This window comes from Rhinoraja longicauda, chromosome 9, assembly GCF_053455715.1.
Source record: "Rhinoraja longicauda isolate Sanriku21f chromosome 9, sRhiLon1.1, whole genome shotgun sequence".
Lineage (NCBI taxonomy): Eukaryota > Metazoa > Chordata > Chondrichthyes > Rajiformes > Arhynchobatidae > Rhinoraja > Rhinoraja longicauda.
In genome coordinates this window covers 65,610,540-65,635,645 of record NC_135961.1, presented here as the reverse complement: position 1 = coordinate 65,635,645, position 25,106 = coordinate 65,610,540, and the positions used below count along the sequence as shown (strand labels likewise).

General features: G+C 42.8%; 1 protein-coding gene across 3 annotated transcripts in view; it reads left to right on the top strand.

Annotated features, from left to right (window-relative positions):
• The window catches only part of esf1 (ESF1 nucleolar pre-rRNA processing protein), a 65,201-nt gene extending 40,095 nt beyond the window's left edge, over nt 1–25,106 (top strand). For all 3 annotated transcript variants that reach the window (XM_078405654.1, XM_078405655.1, XM_078405656.1), the window contains exons 11-14: nt 10,847–10,937; nt 15,147–15,238; nt 19,283–19,432; nt 24,702–25,106. In XM_078405654.1, the coding sequence (XP_078261780.1) occupies nt 10,847–10,937; nt 15,147–15,238; nt 19,283–19,432; nt 24,702–24,998 (630 nt within the window). In that variant the 3' untranslated portion in view covers nt 24,999–25,106. The remainder of the gene's footprint in view (nt 1–10,846; nt 10,938–15,146; nt 15,239–19,282; nt 19,433–24,701) is intronic.

The following is a 25,106-nucleotide window of genomic DNA, read 5'->3' as shown; positions in this document are numbered from 1 at the left end:
AAATGGCCTCCCCTTTATTCTTAGACTGTGTGGCCCCTGGTTCTGGACTCCCCCAACATTGGGAACATTTTTCCTGCATCTAGCTTGTCCATTCCTTTTATAAATCAATATACACAATCAGAAAGACTCCCCTGGTAGCAGCGGAGTGATTAGTTCATGACCTTTGCAATGTTTGTACTCTGTACAGCTAGAGAACTGTCATTAATGAGTGTCAGTGATGTTGACACACTTTCTCAGCAGCCTCTATTTTTAAGGTCATTAGCTGTATGTTGACTTTTCACTGATTTTAGGCAGAGCAGCTCATTGAGGCCAGTTAGCTTGATGCAGTTTTGTTACGTACATGTATATCCCATTTAATATTCATGCACTGAAAGAATCAGACAAGGCTATTGTCAGTGTTAACCTGGGATTGGATAAATTCTAAAACAGACCAAATATTTTCACAGCAGCTTCTGATGTATGCACATTTATGGGGCCTTAAGTTGAACTATTTTACTTGGCTTATTTATCACCTGTGATTTACAACCGAGTGGGTCGCAAGTCTTGGGTATTTGAAATGCAATATGAATTTAGTCTTGTTTTATCACACATCTAGTTAATGGTGCAGTTTTGTGTGGCCTTTTTTTGTTTGCAGAAAATACATTTTGTTCATTATTTTAGTCATATTTTTATAGTTCAATATTTCTCTTCCTAAGCGTTTGCTTATCAGATATTCTTCACTTTTTACTTATCTTGCTCTCCAAAATGAAATTCAATATCAAAGAGAAAAATACAATATGAAAATCTTTATGAAAATTTTTTATTTTCAATAAATTTGAAAATTTTGCACCTTTTTCTATGTCTCCATGACCACAGTTCATTACTGTTCCACGAAATGAGGCAATTGTCATGCTCCCGGGTCCCCACTACCTAATCCTAACTCGTCAGAGAATAAAAACTTAACTGCAATAACTTTTCTTTGCTTTAACAATTATCAGCCCAAAATTTCTGAACCCCTGCCTCAGAATTTTTACAACCATAAGAAAATAGACTTATTTCTTTGATTATACATCATTGGCAATTTTCTTTACCATATGAAAAGGTATATAACATGGCATTCTAACAATTTATAGAAATTCTAGCCCTTCATCTGGTTTTGCTTCCGTTTTAGATATCTCAACAGGTTATGATTTTTTTTTTATCATTAAGAATAAATAACAACATTTTATACAGTGCCCTGAATGATCTTGGGAGTCATTAAACAGCTAGTGATGTACTTTTAAAGTGCGTGCTCACAATTGTAATGTAGGAAATAACTCAGGTAATGTACACACAGCAGCCCCTTTTAATAGTCGTATTAAAACTGGCCAATGTGTTTTAATTTATGGTACTGAATGAGGGGAATAAAAATCGTTAAAACACTGGGGGGAACCTCCCTGGTCACTTCAACTAAATTGGGAGCATCTGTTTAACATATAGTGTAAAATATAAGACCTGTGATGTTACATAAATTGCTAATGCACTGGAGTGTCATGTTTGTCCTTGAGCCTCTTGACTTTAGATTGTGGAGATACTGCACGGAAACAGGCCCTTCGGCCCACCGAGTCCGTGCCAACCAGCGATCGCCCCGTACACTAACACTATCCTACACTCTAGGGACAACTTTAGGTACAATGTTACTGAAGCCAATTAACCTACAAACCCGCACGTCTTTGGAGTGTGGGAGGAAATCGGAGCACCCAGAGAAAACCCACGTGGTCACAGGGAGAATGCACAAACTCCGTACAGACAGCACCCGTAGTCAGGATCGAACCTGGGTTGCTGCCACTGTAAGGGAGCAACTCTATGGCTGTGCCACTGTGCCGCCCTTCGCTACACCACTGTGCCACCCCAAATTGACTCTTGACCTGTTAAGAGGTGATGGAGAGATGATTATGGCTGCATTGACATGCACAATGTTGTTACAGTGGCACACCCCTTAATCTGTGCACTCATTTCTGGAATCATCCGTGGGCTGGTATTTATATATCACTTCCTCTCGAGCATTGACAGCCTCAGGAATGATGAGAAAAAAACTATTCACTTGTTCTGAAGTTTTCATTTCCCCATCGCCGTACACACCTATTTCCAGGTTTTCTTTCTGATAGGAAAGTTTCAGTGGAAGAGACAAACAACGGCTTTTACCAGGGGCCACAGTTTAAGAATAAGGGGTAGGCCAATTAGAACGGAGATGAGGAAAAACTTTTTCAGTCAGAGAGTTGTGAATCTGTGGCATTCTCTGCCTCAGAAGGCAGTGGAGGCCAATTCTCTGAATGCATTCAAGAGAGAGAGCTAGATAGAGCTCTTAAGGATAGCGGAGTCAGGGGGTATGGGGAGAAGGCAGGAACGGGGTACTGATTGAGAATGATCAGCCATGATCACATTGATGGTGGTGCTGGCTCGAAGGGCCGAATGGCCTACTCCTGCACCTATTGTCTATTGTCTATTTTAGATTGGAACATTGATGTGGTTCACCGATAGTTTTACAATTTGCCCCGCAGAAGGTGAAGATAACCTGTCTTCTGGAAGATGGAGACACAAGAAACTGCACTTGTTGGAACGGCAAATGCGAGCAGGCAAACAAAGGGACAAAGTGCAGGGGTAGCTCAGCCGGTCAGGCAGCATCTCTGGAGAGCATGGTTCGGTGACGTTTCATAGCGTGCTGGAGTAACTCAGTGAGTCAGGCAGCATCTCTGGAGAATATGGTTTGGTGACGTTTCAGGTTGGAACTGAAGAATGTCCTGACCCAAAACGTCACCTATCCATGTTCCCCAGAGATACTGCCCGACCCGCTACGCACTTCTGTCTTTCTGGAAGTGCAGTTTGTTTGTGCAGTGTGCATGTACAGGTGCTTTATAGGCTTCAGTGACGCTTCTTTATACAGGCTGGGGTACAAAGTGGTACCAGTGAAGCTTACATTCAAAATCAAAGTGTATGCAGGGAAACCTCTTTGAATCAATTCCAAAATAACAATCACTAATTTTATGGCTCAGGTGTCTTGAATATTTTTCTTTTGAGTTGTATTCCTTTTGTCCCAGGCATGTGTGTGTAAACTTGTGAGGGGAATTAATAGGGTGAACGCACGGAGTATTTTACCCATGGTCGGGGAATGTAAAACTACAGGACATAGGTTTAAAGTGAGAGGGGAAAGATTTAATAGGAACCCGAGGCCCAACCTTTCCACTTGGAGGGTGGTGGGTATATGGAATGAGCTGCCAGAGGAGATAGTTGAGGCAGGTACAGTAACGATATTTAAAAGACACTTGGACAGGAAAGGCTTGGAAGGATGTGGACCAAATGCGAGCAAATGGGACTAGCATAGATGGGGACATCTTGGTCGGCATGGGCAAGTTGGGCCGAAGGTCCTGTTTCCGTGCTCTATGACTCTGACTCTCTATGACTCTGACTCTCTATGACTCTGACACTCTATGTATTCAATGAAATCTTTAGAACATAAGTTATAGCCACTTTCAAAAAGAAATAGTGTTCAGAAATGCAAATTAAAAGGTGACCCGGGTATGGTTAGGTAATGAAATTTGTCCTGATAGAATTCGCAAAACTACCCAATAAACTGAGATATGGAATGAAAAACTGCAATAAGTAAACATAAGTTGTTTTTTAATTTGTATTTCTGGACACGTGCACTGGTAATGTGGCTTTGTGTTATGGAAAATTGCAATACAGCCCATTTTCTAGGAACACCATCTCCCTGTAAATGCAGAGGACACCATATATCTGTGAGCTCTGCAGCTTTTAGAAACAGTCTATATTTGCCTATATCAGCACGATTAATTTAACAGATGGTGATTATCTGATCAGTTCGGATGGTATACTTATTTGCACATTGCAGTAAGACATTGAGTTTAATTTGCCATCTGCGATTACAGAAGATGGAAAGAGATGATGGATGGGTTGCAGGATTTATTTTCACATAACTGACTGCTCTCTTTAAGTTAGGTCTTACTGCAAATCTGTGTTATATATTTGTCAAAATTAATGTGCATCTGGGCTGAAAGATGTTTCTGATCCACTGTCTGGAATTCTTTTAACTTTCATGTCTGGCTTTTGCAGAGTGGGGAAGCTTAACCTTAATTTTTATTTTAAAATGCGAATTAACCCGTTCTTTCTTCCTACCTTCTCCGGATAAATGTAGTTATTTTTGAGATGTGTAGAAAGGAACTGCAGATGCTGGTTTAAATCAAAGATACACACGAAAAGCTGGAGCAACTCAGCAGGAATAGGTGACAGAGAAAGAATGGGTGACGTTTCGGGTCGAGACCCTTCTTCAGACTGATGTCAGGGAGGTGGGAGGTACATAGATAAGGAAGTGTATAGATAAGGAAGTTTTAGGTGTGAAAGCAGGACAAAGGGAATGTAGATCAAGGAAAATGTAGAATAGATCATTGTTATTTGGGAGAAGATAGCAACAAAGCAAACAGATAAAAAGTAGTCGGAAACAGTAAGACGTCGGAGAAATGGGATGGGGGAGGGGATGGAGAGGGATTCCCACACTGACCTTTCTGTCCTGGACCTCCTCCATTGTCACAGTGAGGCCAAGCGCAAATTGGAGGAACAGCACCTCATATTTCGCTTGGGTAGCTTACACCCCAGCGGTATGAACATTGACTTCTCTGACTTCAAGTAACCCTTGCTTTCCCTCTCTCTACATCCCCTCCCCTTCCCGGTTCTCCGACCAGTCTTACTGTCTCCGACTACATTTTATCTCTTCGCGTTGTTGTTACCTTCTCCCAACTAACAATGATCTGTGGTAGACACAAGATGCTGGAGTAACTCAGCGGGTCAGGCAGCATCTCTGGAGAGAAGGAATGGGTGAAGAAGGGTCTCGACCCGAAACATCACCCATTCCTTCTCTCCAGAGATGCTGCCTGATCCGCTGAGTTACTCCAGCATTTTGTGTCTACCTTCAATATAAACTGGCATTTGCAGTTTTCTTTCCTAGCAATGATCTATTCTATATTTTCCTTGATCTGCATTCCCTTTGTCTGGTTTTCACACCTTATACATTCTTATCTCTGTTCCTACCACTCCTCTGACATCAGTCTGAAGAAGGGTCTCGACCCGAAACGTTACCCATTCCTTCTCTCCAGGGATGCTGCCTGTCCCGCTGAGTTACTCCAGCATTTTGCGTCTATCTTAGCTCTTTTTGAGAACTGTGAATATTTAAGGGAAATGCCGGTTTCTTTCACCTTAAACTACTTGCTCTTTCCTCGATTGTGGTTAGTTTGGAATTATACTCGAGACAAATTTACAAAAAAACTCATGCACAGCCCCACGTTTGCATTTGATGCTCTCCTATAGCCTCCATTAGTTAACTATACGTGGAAATCTGAATCCATTAATATTTTTGGTTTGGCAGCTTTATGGCTTCAGATGTTTATAAAAAATTAAGTTTCTTGACAGCTGAACTGCCAAATAGAATCCAGATGGAGAGGTTGGCCTTTCAGTTAATACTCTCAATTATAGGGACGGATATTACAGTAGTTATTTGAACTACAGCAATAAAAAATAAGTTTCCGTTTCTTCCATGTAGAAATCCGCAAGTAACTTTTATACCTCTTTAAAAAATACACTGCAATTGTTAGCACAATATACTCTTTAATGCTGAGGTTAAGATCGCTTTTTTTGAATTGGTGCTCTCAGACTTCAATAGGATTTTTTTTGAGGTGGCTGCAGATATATACACCGTTTTCCAAAACATTTTGACCTGATGAGCCAAAACATTATGACCACCTGCCTAATATGCTGTTGGTTCTCCGTGTGCAGCCCCATACGCAGCAGGGTGCGATGCACTGTGTATTGTGACACATTCCTCCCGTGGCCACCATTAAAATTTTCTGTGACTTGTGCCACAGTCGACCTTCTGTCGGTTCGGACCAGACGTGATATCCTTCGTTGCCCTCGCGCATCGATGAGCCTTGGGCACCCAACACCCTGTCTGTCGCCGGTTTGTGGTTTGACCCTCCTCGGACCACTGTCGGTAGGTACTGACCACTGCTGACCGGGAGCACCCCACAAGCCTTGCCGTTTCAGAGATGCTCTGACCCAGTCATCTGGCCACAAACAATTTGCCCCTTGTCAAAGTTGCTCAGGTCTTTACTCCTGCCCATTCCTCCTGCATCCAAAACATCAACTTCAAGAACTGACTGTTCACTTGCTGCCTAATATACCCCACCCCTTGACAGGTGCCATTGTAGCAAGATAACCAATGTTATTCACTTTGCCTGTCAGTGGTCACAATGTTTTGGCTGATCGGTGTATATTTTCTGCCTTCATTTGTTGCCTTACGAATAAAATGTGGTGGCTCTGCTTCATCAAAAGCGATGACATAAGTTTAAGCAGGAGTAGGGTATTTGGCTCTTTTTGCCTGCTTCATCGTTCCGTGGTTGATATGTTACCTTGGAATAACTTTTCCTGGACTCGTGCCACATCCCTTGCTTTTCTTAACATATATAAAAATATCTAACAATCTCATATCAAATAATTGAGCTTCCATAGCCCTCCAGGGTGGAGAATGTTAAAATTCTCTTATTTTCTAAGTGACGGTATTTCTTTTAATCTCGGTTCTGAATGGCTCTGTTAAGACTGTTGTTCTCCGCTCTATATTCCAGTCTGGATAAGCATCACCTTCACATCTATCACCTCCAAACAAAATTATGTGCGTATCGACTTTTAATCTCCATTCATATGGAATGCATCAAATTTAATCTCTCATCATTCTCTTTTTAAAAAGAAAAATAGGTTTTCTGTTTTATCCACGAAATGGATGACATTGTATTTTTCTGCATTATGCACCATCTCCATTGACCTTGCCCCTCTTGACTTTCGCCCTCAAGCCCCTTGGCATCCTCCTCAACATCCGTCACACAATCACCCAGTTTTGAATCGGTAACAAAACTGGATGTGTTACACAAGGATTAGGTCCACATCATTAATGTGACTGCTCGGCAGCTCTGGCCCCAGCATCAATCCCTCTGTCTCGCAACTGGTCCCTCAGCTTCCCAACCCAAAAATGCCCAGTTTATGCCCATTGTACTTTCTCTCTGTCAACCCATCCTCATTTCTTGCCACATAGGAAATGTGGGGATCGCTGGGCGGCACGGACTTGGTGGGCCGAAAAGGCCTGTTTCCGGCTGTATATATATGATATATGATGATGATACCCTAATTCTGTTTCATAATCGGTGACACAGCGGCAGAGTTGCTGCCTTACAGCACCAGAGACCTGGGTTTGATCCTGACTATGGGCGCTGTCTGTACAGAGTTTGTACGTTCTCCCTGTGACCGCCTGGGTTTTCTCCTGGTGCTCCGGTTTCCTTCTACACTCCAAAGACGTACAGATTTCCAGGTTAATTGGCTTGGTATAATTGTAAATTGTCCCTAGTGTATGTAGGAAAATTTTAGTGTGTGGGGTGAACGCTGGTCAGTGAGGACTCGGTGGGCCGAAGGGCCTGTTTCCAAGCTGTATCTGTAAACTAAACCAAATCTATAATAATAGACATAAAAAGCTGGAGTAACTCAGCGGAAAAGGCAGCATTTTGGAGAGAAGGAATGGGTGACACTTCGAGTCAAGACCCTTCTTCAGACTGGTTAGGGTCTGCCGCCCTCGATACTTTTTGATTGAGCGAGAGATACAGCATGGAAACAGGCCCTTCGGCTCACTGAGTTCTCATTTCTTCTTCTTTCGAGTCCATCAGCCATGTTTCAAACGTTACATCACTGTCATTGTCCATCCTGAAAAGGGCGCAAGCTTCCGGCGACAATCAGTGGGAGCCATCACTTGTACAGTAGACGATGGTGGGAGCAGAATTAGCTCAGGACACTTCCAGTTTCCAGCCCTGCGACGTGGACGCTTCTGCGATGGGGCCTGTGTCCTCACTGACCAGTGATCACCCGTTCACAATAGTTCGATGTTATTCCACTTTCTCAACTTAGTTATCCCATTTAGTTTTGAAACATTCTTAAATATTTTGTGCCTTGTTCAAACGCAAGGACTAAAGGCTCTTCTTTTGGATTCTCATACCCGCTTCACTCTTAGTTATACTTTCCTGTCTCTTTTGACTGATTTGATTTTGCATTATTTAATCATAGGGATGCAAGTTAAATGCCCAGTTAAATCTCTCGCTGATGCATTGCAGTGACCGAATATTTGACCTCAGCTCATCAACTCAACAAAAATTCCTTTAATTACAGTAATTTAGTTCATACGTTTCACTGAATATCTCGGTAGTTTTCACAGTTCCCACGTATTACAGCTGCACTGTGCCACATCACCCCTGTGCTACATCTTAAATCAGTATTATTTCTTTATGTACTACTTTGAACATAAAGCTTTGCCCTTGCCTCACCAAAGTTCACTTTCCATAATAACTTTCAACGTGCTAAAACAAAGAACATTTTGGAAAGTTTTCAATTATTTTTGAAATTTATGGGGGGGGGGGGTTGAGGGGGGATGGAGTGGGTGAGTGTCGTCAGGAGAGGTTTGACAATAGACAATAGGTGCAGGAGGAGGCCATTCGGCCCTTCGAGCCAGCACCGCCATTCAATATGATCATGGTTGATCATTCTCAATCAGTACCCCGTTCCTGCCTTCTCCCCATACCCCCTGACTCCGCTATCCTTAAGAGCTCTATCTAGCTCTCTCTTGAATGCATTCAGAGAATTGGCTTCCACTGCCTTCTGAGGCAGAGAATTCCACAGATTTACAACTCTCTGACTGAAAAAGGTTTTTCCTCATCTCAGTTCTAAATGGCCAACCCCTTATTCTTAATCTGTGGCCCCTTGTTCTGGACTTCCCCAACATTGGGAACGTTTCCTGCCTCTAACGTGTCCAACCCCTTAATAATCTTATACGTTTCGATAAGATCTCCTCTCATCCTTCTAAATTCCAGTGTATACAAGCCTAGTCGATCCAGTCCCGCCATTCCGGGAATTAACCTAGTAAACCTACGCTGCACGCCCTCAATAGCAAGAATATCCTTCCTCAAATTTGACGGAGGGTTGCCGGGCCCGCAGGAGAGGTTTGGGCCTAACGGGGGCCATGCCCGGCTATTGTTATTAAAATTTTGCTGTTTTTTACTGGAGACAAATTGATATACTGGAGACAAATTTTGACAGCATTCTAGATCGTACCTCGTTGACTGACCTTGACTTGTATAACATAACAATCCAAAGAAAAATGAGTATTTGAATTGGTCGCATCCTGTGAAAGATTATATTTAACTCTGAAGAATGGGCAAGATCTTGCACAGGTCTTTGACATTTCAAAACGCTTTGGACTAATTTTCTAAATAAAAAAGTAGATGCTTATTTTAAATTTGTTAATGTAAAAACACACACACTATTTAAAAATACTTAAATTAACTCATTAAAAGGCTCTGCCTGCCCTTCCAGTGGTGTAGTGTTTCATCCTTTCATTTTTTATGGGGCCCATAGGACTTGCCCCAGAATAATCTGGTAAAGGTTCAGTGCAAAGCTTTCCCAGTCTCAGATCTTGAAAATGTGTGGAAGTTACAACTACTCTGTTGGACCCTTGAGAATTCTTCCAGGATATTCCCTGGACTGTGCTCTACTAAATGATCGGCTACATTACAGTCTCCACTTGGGACGAGCCCAAGTGGGTCACTGAATGTTACTGTGCCAAAACTATCGAAGGACATGGATCATGAGCAACTACATGTGGAGGAAGGAACTGCAGGTGCTGGGTTTAAACCAAAGATAGACACAAAAAGCTGGAGTAACTCAGCGGGTCAGACATCATCTCTGGAGAAAAGGAATAGGTGACGTTTCGGGTCGAGACCTTTCTTCAGACTCAGTCTCGACCCGAAACGTCACCTATTCCTTTTCTCCAGAGATGCTGTCTGACCTGCTGAGTTACTCCAGCACTCTGTGAAACGTCACCTATTCCTTTTCTCCAGAGATGCTGCCTGACCCGCTGAGTTACTCCAGCTTGTTGTGTCAATGAGCAACTATATGTTTGATTGGTTCCGATTTGTTCTCAGTGTGCGATTTTATTACCCAAGAACAGAATCATTAACACTTCACCTCATGCATGCAGGGAATATTCTTTGTTCAAGAATTGACCAGTGGGATGAAGTGTAAAAGTTCTTAACTCTGCCTTTAATTAAATTTATCACTTTAAATTTATTCTGTTTCTTCTGCATCGAGTTAACAGGGATGAAATTGTTCAAACGCATTTCAACAAGAATGTTGCAGGCATAGGGGACCTTCATAATCATTGTCTAGCATAGAGGAGGAGGATTTAACTTTATTCCATCACAGTGAGGAATGTGGTGGATGTTTATGTTAAATTATATTTTATGTGGCTGTGTGTCTTGTTGCTTTTTACTTAGTATGGCTGTATGGTAACTCAAATTTCACTGTACCTTAATTGGTACATGTGACAATAAATTGAATCTTGAATCTGGTATTTGGATCCCAAAGGTCAATAGAAAATAGACAATAGACAATTGGAGTCAATTGGAGACAAAAGGAGTAGGCCATTCAGCCCTTCGAGCCAGCACCACCATTCAATGTGATCATGGCTGATCATTCACAATCAGTACCCCGTTCCTGCCTTCTCCCCATACCCCCTGGTCAAGTGTCTAACCCATTCCTTTTCATTTTGCATTTTTTTCCAAATTAGTTTTCCTTTCAAAAGGGTTGTGCAGAATCTGTGCTGAAGTGACAACTCCTTTGTGGAGTATTATTTGAAATTTGGCCAGAGTCACATTGTGTGACATAGCATATGTTTTTGCAATTAATCTAAATTTCTCATGGAAAATAATTTGAAATGTTTTTCTCTTTGCAGGCAAAAGGCACAGAGGAATTGAGTGACGACGAGGTTCCATCTGATGTAGATTTGAATGAATCCTTCTTCACAGATGAACTGGGGCAGTCAGGTAAGTTTTTTGTACAGGTGGTCCCCGGCTTACGATGCTTCGACTTGCGATAGTTCGACTTTGCGATGGTGCAAACGGCAGCGGCCCGTAGCGAGCCGCCGCTCGCGTCCGGCCACGTGATCGCATGTAATAGCGAAACGTATAAGATTATTAAGGGGTTGGACACGTTAGAGGCAGGAAACATGCTCCCAATGTTGGGGGAGTCCAGAACCAGGGGCCACAGTTTAAGAATAAGGGGTAGGCCATTTAGAACTGAGATGAGGAAAAACTTTTTCAGTCAGAGAGTTGTGAATCTGTGGAATTCTCTGCCTCAGAAGGCAGTGGCAGCCAAATCTCTGAATGCATTCAAGAGATTGCTAGATAGAGCTCTTAAGGATAGCGGAGTCAGGGGGTATGGGGAGAAGGCAGGAACGGGGTACTGATTGAGAATGATCAGCCATGATCACATTGAATGGCGGTGCTGGCTCGAAGGGCCGAATGGCCTCCTTCTGCACCTATTGTCTATTGTCTATAATGCATTTTGACTTACGATACTTTCGGTTTGCGATGGGTTTCTCGGAACAGAACCCCATCGGAAGCTGAGGAGCACCTGTACTTGGGTGCATTTATAGCTATTTTCTAACTTTAAATGTGTTCCAAAATCGGACGCTATAAAAGTCTGAACAAGTAATTGAACTGCGATTACAGTGATGTTTCTAGTAACTCCTCACTATTCATCCATCCCTCTTGAAAGTAAGAAAACATATCATAATATTGTAATTTTAAAAATACATAAAAGGGTAGAGGGCTCTGCCTCTGGCGAGTCTCTTGATCTCTCTTGTCTCCATCGTAGCCAATCCCGCCTGCAACTGGTCCAAAATGCCGCAGCGAGACTCCTGACGGGTACTCGTAAAAGGGACCACATCACCCCGATTCTGGCCTCTCTCCACTGGCTCCCAGTACAGTACAGAATCAACTTCAAGCTCCTCCTATTCACATACAAAGCCCTAAACGGGCTTTCCCCACCCCATATCAAAAATCTTCTAACCCACCACTCTATCTCCAGGTCCCTCAGGTCGGCTGACTTGGGGCTACTGACTATCCCGTGGTCTAGGCTTAAGCTCAGGGGTGACTGCGCTTTTGCGGTTGCAGCTCCTAGACTGTGGAACAGCATCCCTCTCCCCATCAGAACTGCCCCCTCCATCGACTCCTTTAAGTCCAGGCTCAAAACCTATTTCTACTCCCTAGTGTTTGAGGCCCTTTGAGGAGGCGCTGTGAACTGTTTATGTATGTGCTGTTATGTTTGTGTGCCATTGTATGTTCATTCTTAGTACCTTAGTACCTGAACTGATGTAAAGCACTTTGGCGAATGTGGGTAGTTTTTAAATGTGCTATACAAATAAAATTGACTTGACTTGACTTGACTAGGGGATAGATTATCAACTGATGTCTACTGCAAACCTCCCAACTCCCAGTTATCTGGGCCCTGCCTCTTGCACAGACGCTATCCCTGCCTTCAATCTCTCCGTCTCTGCCACATCTGCTCCCAAGATGAGGCTTTCTGTAGTAGATGTCCTCATTCTTTAGTAAACGTGGCTTTCTCCCCTGCAGTCATAGATGAATCCCTCAGCCGGAGATGGTCTCCTCTCTGTTCCGCTGTTCTGCTCCCCCTTCCACCAGACAGAACGAGGATAGAGTTCCCCTGGTCCTCGCCTTTCACCCCACCGACCTCCACGTCCAACACACCATCCTCCAACATTTCCATTCCACCTCTAATGTGATCCCACCACGAGTCACATCTTCCCACCCCCCCCCAACCCCGGACGGCTCCCTCCGCAACTCCTTGGTTCGCTCATCCCTTCCCACCCGAACCACCCCCTATCCCAGGTAATTTCCCATGCAAGCGCTGGAGATGTAACACCTGTCCCTTTACATCCTCCCTCGCCTCCATCTAGTGACCCCCCCCCCCCCCCACAGTCCTTCCAGGTGAGTCATATGTCCACGTGCATCTCTTTGAACCTCATCTATTGCATCTGGTGCTTCCGATGTGGCTTCCTGAACATCGGCGAGGCCAAGCGTAGACTCAAGCCACCAATTCGCTGAAAATTCGCACCCGGTCCAACAAGGCCCACTGGATCTCCTGATTGCGAAGCATTTTAACTCCCATTCCCATTCTGACCTGGGCCACCTCCATTGCCAGAGTGAGGCCCAGTGCAAACTGAAGGAACAGCACCTCATATGCTGAGTACCTTACAACCCACAGTATCAACGCTGAATTCTCCAATTTTAAGTAGCTACAAACCCCCCCCCCCCCCCCCCCCCCCGTCACTTCCCTGTATCCCACTTGGAATTGCACCTATTTCTCGCCCCCTCCACCTACATTCCTTCCTCTAACTTCACAATTCGCAACTCTTACATACTTTTGTCTCATGCCTCCGATCTTTTCATCTCTGCTTTTGTCTAATCATCTGCCTGTCATAGCCCCCTCACCTATATCAACCCATTACCTGTGTAGGAAAGAACTGCAGAAGCTCGTTTAAATCAAAGGAAGACACAAAATGCTGGAGTAACTCAGCGGGACAGGCAGCATCTCTGGAGAGAAAGAATGGGTGACGTTTCGGGTCGAGACCCAAAACGTCACCCATTGCTTCTCTCCAGAGATGCTGCTTGTCCTGCTGAGTTACTCCAGCATTTTGTGTCTACCTTCAACCCATTACCTGCCAGGCTTTGTCCTGCCCCTCTTCCTGCTTTCTTCCCTCCCCACACCCTACAATCAGTCTCAAGGTGGGTCTTGACCCAAAACATCACCTCTCTATGTTCCCCAGAGATGATGCCCTTGTTCCTACATCACATTATTTTATCATTTAATCTAAGTCAATGTTTCAGGAGTAGCATTTAGTAATCTGTGATGATTTTGAATTCAGTGATAAATTAAAATGTTAATAGAAAATCCTAGCTGAGTATAAAATTCTACTGGGGAAACTATTCATAATTACTTTCTATTTACATTTTAACATTACTCGAATCATGTAACTAAACTTGGTAAAAAAAAGTATTACGATTCAGTTACATGCAGATATTAAAAAAACATAAGGCTATTATTTAACTCTTGAAGCCAGCTGTGCCATTCATTAATATCATGGTTGATCTTCTACCAACAGTCTGCTCATATCCCTGGATTCCTTCATGTCCAGATATCTATCAATATGCTTTGAATGCACAGAGTGCCTGAACCACAGCCTTTCAGTCAGAGAACTTCAAAGGTTCACCAGACTTCAAGTGGGAGGAAAAAAATCTCATCTCAATCCTAAAGGGCCCATTCCTTGTTCTTGCCCTGTACCCCTCTGCTAGAACAAACATCTTCCGTGCATCTAACCCATCAGGCTCTTTAAGAATTCTGTGTATTTCTGTTTTCCAAACACTAGACCTACTCATTTTGCAAAGCAGCCTTCATTGGAACTAGTCCAGTAAATCTTTACTGCACTCATTCTATCAACTGCATCCTTTCCAGCTTAAGAGACCAAAACTATACACAATATTGCAGCTACGATATCAGGAAGTTCTTCCATAATTGCATTGACGTTGTTACTCCTACATTCAAACTTTCTAGTAATGAAGGCTAATAATTCTCTACCACCGAAGGCAGTGGAGGCCAATTCACTGGATGTATTCAAGAGAGAGTTAGGTATAGCTCTAAGGGCTAACGGAATCAAGGGATATGTGGAGAAAGCAGGAACGGGGTACTGATTTTGGATGATCAGCCATGATCATATTGAATGGCTCGAAGGGCCGAATGGCCTACTCCTGCACCTATTTTCTATGTTTCTATTCCCTGTACCAATGTGTGGAACATCATATTTTTCCGCATTGTATTTCATTTGCTATGTTGCCGCCCTGGACTCAGCTTGTCCATTTCACCACGAAGTCAAAAAATGTGCAAAAGTACAAAAATCTAGTTAGATCTTTGGTAATTTCATGATTATTTACATTTTAGTTGCATTCAAGTGGACTGCATATGTGCCTTCCTAAATGGGTGTTGTGCAATGGGATTGTTTCCTATTTAGTAACATTAGACATGATCACATTGAATGATGATACTGGCTCGAAGGGCCAAATGGCCTACTCCTGCACCTATTGTCTATTGTCTATCTTGCTTGATTTTGCATTTTTTGTTGTGCAAACAATATCATCTATATCATGATGTTTTTCTGTGATTTATTTCTTCTCTAGCACCACAACTGAAGAAAGTGAGCAAAAAGATCCAACGGTCAAAGATTAAACCATTGACGACAGAAGAGGAAGCCAATTTAGAGAAAGAAAAGGTAAGAGATTCACAATTCACAAATCATACTTTATTAGCCAAGTATGTTTTGCAACCTTCGAGGAACTGCTCAGGAATTAAAAATATGCTTAATGCAGTGAATATTATTATGCAATTGAGATATATATTTTCAATAATAGGTGCTGCTAGGTTTAGGTCAAAAATATCATGCTGTCAGAAATTAAGAGGAAGATTTTTTCCCCCTTTTATTAAAGTTTATCTGTAACCAGTGCCAATCAGTTATTCTTAAATAGTGCATTTATATAGTTACTATTTGTAGAACTTTGTTTCATTGTGAAAAGTGGCAGCTTTGGACAATGCAATCGGGTGTGTAATGTGATAAATTTTTAATTTAGTTTATTATTGTCACGTGTAACAACTCCGAGATACAGTGAAAAGCTATTATTTGCATGCTATCCAGTCAAATACAGATGCTCCTCGACGTACGATGCTTCGATTTACGATATTTCGACTTTACGATGGTGCAAAAGCAATACACTTTCAATAGAAACAGTACTTCGAAATTTGAATTTTGATCTTTTCCCGGGCTAGCGATATGTGGTACGATACTCTCTCGTGATGATATAATGCTTGGTAGGTTAGGTGACTATGATGTTGGGTAGGTTAGGTGGCTATGATGTTGGTTAGGTGGCTATGATGTTGGGTAGGTTAGGTGGCTATGATGTTCAGTAGGTTAGGTGGCTATGATGTTCAGTAGGTTAGGTGGCTATGATGTTGGGTAGGTTAGGTGGCTATGATGTTGGTTAGGTGGCTATGATGTTGGGTAGGTTAGGTGGCTATGATGTTCAGTAGGTTAGGTGGCTATGATGTTCGGTAGGTTAGGTGGCTATGATGTTGGTAGGTTAGGTGGCTATGATGTTCGGTAGGTTAGGTGACTGATGTTGGGTAGGTTAGGTGGCTATGATGTGCAGGTTAGGTGGCTATGATGTTGGGTAGGTTAGGTGACTATGATGTTCAGTAGGTTAGGTGGCTATGATGTTCGGTAGATTAGGTGACTATGATGTTTGGTAGGTTAGGTGGCTATGATGTTGGGTAGGTTAGGTGGCTATGATGTTGTGTAGGTTAGGTGGCTATGATGTTGGGTAGGTTAGGTGACTATGATGTTCAGTAGGTTAGGTGGCTATGATGTTCGGTAGATTAGGTGACTATGATGTTCGGTAGGTTAGGTGGCTATGATGTTGGGTAGGTTAGGTGGCTATGATGTTGGGTAAGTTAGGTGGCTATGATGTTTGGTAGGTTAGGTGGCTATGATGTTCTGTAGGTTAGGTGGCTATGATGTTGGGTAGGTTAGGTGGCTATGATGTTGTGTCGGTTAGGTGGCTATGATGTTGGTAGGTTAGGTGGCTATGATCAGTAGGTTAGGTGGCTATGATGTTGGGTGGGTTAGGTGGCTCTGATGTTTGGTAAGTTAGGTGGCTATGATGTTGGGTGGGTTAGGTGGCTATGATGTTTGGTAGGTTAGGTGGCTATGATGTTGGGTAAGTTAGGTGGCTATGATGTTTGGTAGGTTAGGTGGCTATGATGTTGGGTAAGTTAGGTGGCTATGATGTTTGGTAGGTTAGGTGGCTATGATGTTCTGTAGGTTAGGTGGCTATGATGTTTGGTAGGTTAGGTGTATTAAATGCATTTTCGACCTACGATATTTTTGGTTTCCGATGGGTTTCTCGGAACGTAACCCCATCGTAAGTTGAGGAGCACCTGTATACGAGAATACGATCAAGCCGTCCGTAGTGCAAAGATAAAAGGCCCAAAATTTAGTGCAAGGATGTAACATAGAAATCCAATAAAGTCCCTTTAAAGAAAGTTTATAGATCTCCAATGAAGTAGATGGGATGTCACGACTACACTCCAGCTTGTGAGTGGACCATTCAGTTGCCTGAAAACAGCTGAGATGAAGACAAAATCTAATGCTGATCTGGTGGATACACTTCGTCACGGTGTGTGGCATTGGTGTCATGCTAAATGACATCAACTTTCAATACGTCTGGCAGTTCTCAAAGCCAGAGACAATCTGCTGCTGCAGAATTCTACTTTTGTAAGGTCACAAGTGATAGGAGTAGAATTAGGCCATTCTGCCCATCAGGTTTACTCCACCATTGGCTGATCATGGCTGATCTATCTCTCCCTCCTAACCCCATTCTCCTTCCTTCTCCCCATAACCAATAACAATATGTGACTTTGGGCCCTGCATGCTCCACTGAATCAGTACCATCAAGCCAGGGGTCCAACCCGAGTTCAACTAGGGATGCGAAGGGTCAAGCAAGGTGAGGTGTCAATGAAGTAACCTGCTTAATAGGTTCCCCGGTCAAGATCTTAAACATTTAGTCCCCCCCCCCCCACTAGTGCACCATGGCTGCAATGTGTGGCATCTGCAAAATGCAGAGCTATTTCTTACTTGTACTTTGCCAGCATGTCCACCATCAAGAAGAGCCAAGCCAGTATGTGCACGGGAGTACCACCGTCACAGTTTCCTCTAAAATTTGCACAGAATCCTATTTTGGCTTTTGCAGTGCTTTTAACACCATCCAGCCTGCACTGCTAGGGAGCAAACTGATGAAGATGCGGGCAGATGTTCCATTGGTGTCCTGGATCACCAATTACCTGACTAGGCGACCACAGTGTGTCAGGCTGCAGAGCTGTGCCTCGGACATGGTAGTGAGCAACACAGGGGCCCCACAGATGACAGTCCTCTCTCCTTCCTCTCTCCCTTTCTGTTCACCATCTCCACCTTTAACTTCAATACAACTCGGACTCCTGCCACCTGCAGAAGTTTTCGGATTACTCTGCATTTGTGGGTTGCATCAGTAAGGGGAGAGAAGCTGAATACAGTGTTGTCAACAACTTTGTTGAGTGGTGTGGGCTGAATCACCTGCAGCTCAACACCGACAAGACGAAGCAGTGAGTGGTGGACTTTAGGAGGAGAGGAACACCCCTGTCCCGTCTCCATCAAGGGTGTGGATGTGCAATTTACTAAGAAGCACAAATACCTTGGAGTGTCCATGGACAGTTAACTGGACTGGTCCAGGAACGCTGAGGCACAGTGTAAGAGGGGACAGAGCCGCCTGTACTTTCTGAGGAGGCTCTGCTCTTTCAACGTCTGCAGTAAGATTTTGCAGATGTTCCATCAATCGGTGGTGGCCAGTGCCATCTTCTACGCTGTTGTGTGCTGGGGTAGCAGGGCGAAGGCCAACAGAATCAAGCTCATTAGGAAGGCTGGCTCCGTCCTGGGGGTGGAGTTAGATTCATGGGAGGTGGTCTTGGAAGGGAGGATGCTCCTTAAACTGCAGAGCATCTTGGACAATACAGCTCACCCCCTCCATGACACACTGGTCAACCTGAGGAGCACCTTCAGCAACAGACTGGTTCCAATATGATGCAGGACAGGAGATCCTTTTTCCCTTCGTCTATCAAATTGTACAACTACTTCCCCTTCTGTCGTGGGGTAGGCTGACTCCCCCTCCCCAATCTTTGCACGTCCCCAATCCTGGACTTTCCACTCGTCATTTTAGTTTCATGTTTCATGTACATCATGAAAAGGCATACAGGCATGTAGGTTAATTGGCTGGGCAAATGTTTTTTTTTAAATTGTCCCTAGTGGGTGTAGGATAGTGTTAGTGTGCGGGGATCGCTGGGCGGCGTGGACCCGGTGGGCCGAAGGGCCTGTTTCTGCGCTGTATCTCTAAATCTAAAATCTAAAAAAATCTGTTGTTGTGTTTTATGACTGTTGGCAGACCAATTTCCCTCCTGGGATAAATAAAGTTCCATCGTATTTATAGAAAAACTGATGATAAATCCACGTGGTAGTTTGGAATATTGATGAAACTGTAAAGTGAATAGGATTTATAGGAACATAAATGCTCGCTCAGTGCACTTGGTTTAACATTTGTGTCAATGGAACTGGATGGCACCCGGATCTAACATCGCAAATATCAGTATCTTTTGCCTTAAATAAGATTTACAAATTATTACTTTCTTTTGTGAGTAATGTTTGGAGACCTTACTTTGCATAATATTTCATAATCAGGCAGAAATGACCTTGCTGATGATGGATGATGAGGACGAAGACCGAAGTCATTTTAATTATGACAAAATAGTGGAACAACAGAATCTTAGCAAGATGAAAAAGAAGAAACTAATTAAAAAGCAAGGGCTCCTTGAAAAAGACAACTTCCAGGTAATTATTCATTTAATTCCACCCATTATGTATTTTGGATTCTTAAAAGAAGTGAAGGATAAAACATTGCAAACTCAGATGATCGTTTTTTAATGGTATTTGGCTTAAGACGATACCACGAGGCTTGATTTACGAGGATTTTGCCAGGACTCAAGGGTCTGAGCTACAGGGAGAGGTTGAGTAGGCTGGGACTCTATTCCATGGTGCGTAGAAGGATGAGGGGTGATCTTATGAAGGTGTATAAAATCATGAAAGGAATAGATTGGGTAGATGCACAGAATCTCTTGCCCTGCGCAGGGGAATCGAGGGCCAGAGGACGTAGGTTTACGGTGAAGGGGAAAAGATTTAATAGGAACCTGAGGGGTAACCTTTTCACTATGATGAAAAGGAGACCAAAGATATTTTAATTACGGAAAAACAGTGGAACAATAGAATCTTAGCGAGAAGAGACTAATTAAAAAGCAAGGGCTCCTTGAAAAAGACATCTTCCAGGCAATTATTTATTTCAGCCATTTTTGGATTTTGGGTTCTTAAAGGAAGTGAGGGGGAAAACAAACGCAGATTATAATTTTCTAATGGTGTTTGGCTGAAGACTTGGTACCAGACGAATGGTAAGTTGCTGACTGCTACCATTGTTTGAAAAGGGAGACCGAGTAACTACAATCTTACATCATTAATGGGCAAATTGTTGGAAAAAATCAACAATCAGCATTAAGAGATGCGCAAGTTAATTGTGGACAGTCAGTGAGGACTTGTGAAGGGAAAGTAATTTCTGACTAGCTTAATAGAATTTTTGAGATCGTGTGTAGGGAATTTGAGGTAGGAAAATGTTTGACAAAATCATACATGGAAGATTGATCAAAAAGATAAAAGGCCCATGTAATCTCAGAGAAATTAACAAATTAAGTCACTGGCAGAAAGCAAAGGATCGTTGTCAACAGAAACAAGAGTTACCGACGGTATTGAGTTTTTGTAGGGCTCAGTAATAGACCTCTTGCAAGTTGAATCAAGAGTTAAAGTTGGCATGTAGCAAAGGTGGTTATGGGAGATTTCAACATGCAGGGAATTAATTTAATTTAGACTGGGAAAATCAGGTTTATACTAGACCCCAAGAAAGGGAGTTTGTGGAGTGCCTACAAGATGGATTCTTGGAGCAGCTTGTACTGGAGCCTACCAGGGAGAAGGCAATTCTGGATTTAATGTTGTGTAATGAACAGGATTTGATAGGGGACTCATGGTAAAGGAGCCATTAGGAGGTAGTAACCAAAATATAAGTTTTAATCGACATTTTGAGAGGAAGAAGGGAAAGTTGGAAGTGTCATTATTACAGTTGAGCAAAGGGGACTATGTAGGCATGAGGGAGGAGCTGGCCAAAGTTGACTGGAAAGAAACCCTAGCAGGGATGACTATGGAACAACAATGGCAGGTATTTCTGGGAATAATGCAGAAGGTGCAAGATCAGTTCATTCCAAAGAGGAAGAAAGATTCTAAGGGGAGTAAGAGGCGACTGTGGCTGATAAGGGAAGTCAAGGACAGTATAAAAATAAAAGAGAAGTATAACATAACAAAGATGAGCAGGAAGCCAGAGGATTGGGAAACTTTTAAAGAGAAACAGAAGATAACTAAAAAGGCAATACGGGCAGAAAAGATGAAGTACGAAGGTAAGCTAACCAAGAATATAAAGGAGGATAGTAAAAGCTTATTTCGATATGTGAAGAGAAAAAAAAAAGTTAAAACAAATGTGGGTCCCTTGAAGACAGAAACAGGTGAATTTATTATGGGGAACAAGGAAATGGCAGACGGGTTGAAGAGGTACTTTGGATCTGTCTTTACTAAGGAAGACACAAACAATCTCCCAGATGTACAATCTCCAAAGACGTACAGGTATGTAGGTTAATTGGCTGGGTAAATGTAAAAATTGTCCCTAGTGGGTGTAGGATAGTGTTAATGTACGGGGATCACTGGGCGGCACGGACTTGGAGGGCCGAAAAGGCCTGTTTCCGGCTGTATATATATGATATGTACTTGTGGGATCTTATTGAAACAGATACGATTATTAAGGGATTGGACACGCTAGAGGCAGGCAACGTGTTCCCAATGTTGGGGGAGTGCAGAACCAGGGGCCACAGTTTAAGAATAACGGGTAGGCTATTTAGAATGGAGGTGACGAAAAACTTTTTCACCCAGAGAGTTGTGAATCTGTGGAATGTTCTGCCTCAGAAGGCAGTGGAGGCCAATTTTCTGGATGCTTTCAAGAGAGTTAGATAGAGCTCTAAAAGATAGTAGAGTCAAGGGATATGGGGAGAAGGCAGGAATGGGGTAAATAATGTGGATGATCAGCCATGATCACAGTGGATGGTATTGCTGGCTCAACGGGCCAAATGGCCTACTCCTGCACCAATTGTCTGTTATCTATAATGGTAAAAATGTAAGTGGTTAGGACAAATAGTTTGGTTTCAATCGGGATGTTTGCTGATAATATTAAAATTGGCAGTGTGATATTGATAGTGAGGAAGATAGTTTGGGGCTACAGGAAGACATCAATTAACTTATTATGTGGACATTTAATTGGCAAATGGAATGGAAAGTGAGAAGATGCATCTGGGGAGAACAATCAAGATAAGGAAGTAATTCATACATAGATACTGAGAAGTAGGTTACCAGGGAAATTAATAAGGGCAAGGCTGTGGATGTTGTCTATATGGACTTCAGTAAGGCATTTGACAAGGTTCCACATGGAAGGTTGATTAAGAAGGTTAAATCGTTGGGTATTAATAGTGAGGTTGCAAGATGGATTCAACAATGGCTGAATAGGAGATACCAGAGGGTAATGGTTGACAATTGTATGTCAGGTTGGAGGCCAGTGTCTAGTGGAGTGCCCCAGGGATCTGTGTTGGGTCCACTGTTGTTTGTCATTTACATTAATGATCTGGATGATGGTGTGGCAAATTGGATTAGTAAATATGCAGATGATACTAAGATAGGTGGTGTAGTTAGTAATGAAGTAGAGTTTCAAAGTCTACAGAGACTTGGGCCTTTTGGAAGGGTGGGCTGAAAGATGGCAGATGGAGTTTAATGCTGATAAGTGTGAGGTGCTGCATTTTGGTAGGACAAATCAAAATAGGACGTACAGGGTAAATGGTAGGGAATTGAGGAATGCAGTGGAACAGAGGGATCTGGGAATAACTATGCATTGTTCCCTGAAGGTGGAATCTCATGTGGATAGGGTGGTGAAGAAGGCATTTGGTATGCTTGCCTTTATAAATCAGAGCATCGAGTATAAAAGTTGGGATGTGATGTTGAAATTGTACAGGGCATTGGTGAGGCCGAATCTGGAGTATGGTGTGCAGTTCTGGTCGCCAAATTATAGGAAAGATGTCGACAAAATGGAGAGGGTACAGAGGAGATTTACTAGAATGTTGCCTGGGTTTCAGCACTTAAGCTACAGAGAGAGGTTGAACAGGTTGGGTCTTTATTCTTTGGAGCGTAGAAGGTTGAGGGGGGACTTGATAGAGGTTTTTTAAATTTTGAGAGGGACGGACAGAGTTGACGTGGGTAGGCTTTTCCCTTTGAGAGTGGGGAAGATTCCAACAAGGGGACATAGCTTCAGAATTGAGGGACAAAAGTTTAGGGGTAACATGAGGGGTAACTTCTTTACTCAGAGGGTGGTGGCTGTATGGAATGGGCTTCCGGTGGAAGTGGTGGAGGCTGGCTCAATTTTATTATTTAAGAGTAAATTGGATAGGTATATGGATAAGAGGGGATTAGAGGGTTATGGTCTGAGTGCAGGTAGATGAGACTAGGTCAGGGAGAGTGGTCGGCGTGGACTGGAAGGGCCGAACGGGCCTGTTTCCGTGCTGTAGTTGTTATATGGTTATATGGTATAGGAAAGAAAACTGCAGATTCTGGTTTAAATCGAAGATAGACACAAAATGCTGGAGTAACTCGCAGGTCAGGCAGCATCTCTGGAGAGAAGGAATGGGTGACATTTCGGGTCGAGACCCTTCAGACTGACGTAAGGGGATGGGGTGGGACAAAGATAGGATGTAGTGAGAGACAGGAAGACTAGTGGGAGAACTGGGAAGGGGGAGGGGATAGAGAGGGAAAGCAGGGTCTATCTCAAGTTCCTGAAAGATAGTAGGGACTATCTGAAAGCAGGAACTACTGAGAAGTGTTGGGGGATAGGAGGATCTTGAAGTGCAAGTCCCTATTTTCTTGATGGCAGTAGGTAAGATTGATGAAGTTGCCTTTGTCGATCAAGGCAGAGAATACAAGAACAGGGAGTCATTGGTAAATGTATATAGATTATTGATTGGGCCACAACAAGAGTACTGTGTGCAGTTCTGGTTGCTGCACCACCGAGGATTTGATTGCCTGTGAGTGAGCATAAAGGAGCATATTCTCAGGATTGGAGAACTATAGCGTTGAGAAGAGACTGTCCGGGTAAAGTTTTCTTCTTTGCAACAGAGGAGTCTGCAGAGAGATTGGAGGTGTAAATAACAAAGGTAAGCAAAAATGATTAATTTTATTTCGCAGAGAGGCATCAAATCTCTGCCCACTTGGTAATTTGTGGAAGAACTGGGGAGTTGAGAATTATTTTAAGCTGGTAACACTCTCCCTGCCCTGGCAGAGGAGGCAGAAATTGTCAGCTTATTTAAAAAGGTCTGTACGAATATTGTGACTATGGATCAATCTGAAAAGTAAGTGTAAGAAAATAACTGCAGATGCTGGTACAAATCGAAGGTATTTATTTCACAAAGTGCTGGGGTAACTCAGCAGGTCAGACTTCAGCCTGAAGAAGGGTCTCGACCCGAAAAGTCACCCATTCCTTCTCTCCTGAGATGCTGCCTGATCTTCTGAGATACTCCAGCATTTTGTGAAATAAATACCTTTGAAGCTGAAAAGTAAAGTTAACCAGGTCTATTTTTAATGGAATTAATATGATGGGCTGAGCGACATCCTGTGCCATAAATCTATGTCAATGTTATTAACACATTTGTGAAGTTCACATAAACTATATTGTTTGTTCTGTGGGGAGAAAGGGAAAAATATGCAAAAGGAAAATTGAGCTGCATCCATTGCATTCTCCATGAGAATTTGGAAATTGGGTACTTGTGAGGAAAGAACTTCTAAATGGTGACTTCAGTCCTATTATTATAGAGGTCATTGGCAAGATTGAGGTTGCCTTAATTTTTGCCATTTATTACGTTGGAAGGCTATGTGAAATGATTGTGGATTATATATGTTTAAGAAAGTGTTTTTCTTGCAGGTGGACGTTGCTGACCCACGGTTTCGAGCCATTTATACTTCACATCATTTCAATCTGGACCCTTCAGACCCGGGTTTTAAGAAGACTAATGCCACACAGTCTTTTCTGCAAGAGAAGTCAAGGCAGAGACAAGAGCAGCAGAAGCAGGCAGCATCTCTTGCAAGAAAGAGTGAAACGTCCGGAGAGGAAACAGTGACTGTCATGAAACCTGTAGACCATGGACTTTCCTTACTTGTAAAATCAGTGAAAGCAAAAACAGAACAATTTCAAGCCAGAAAGAAACAAAAAATTGCCTAGCACAACCTGTGTACAAAGAAGGAAATCATTTTTAATTTGAAATATTCCTCTGAGTTTTGAGTATGTATATTTGTAATATTGCATGGAATAAAGTGTACAAAAAGTAAA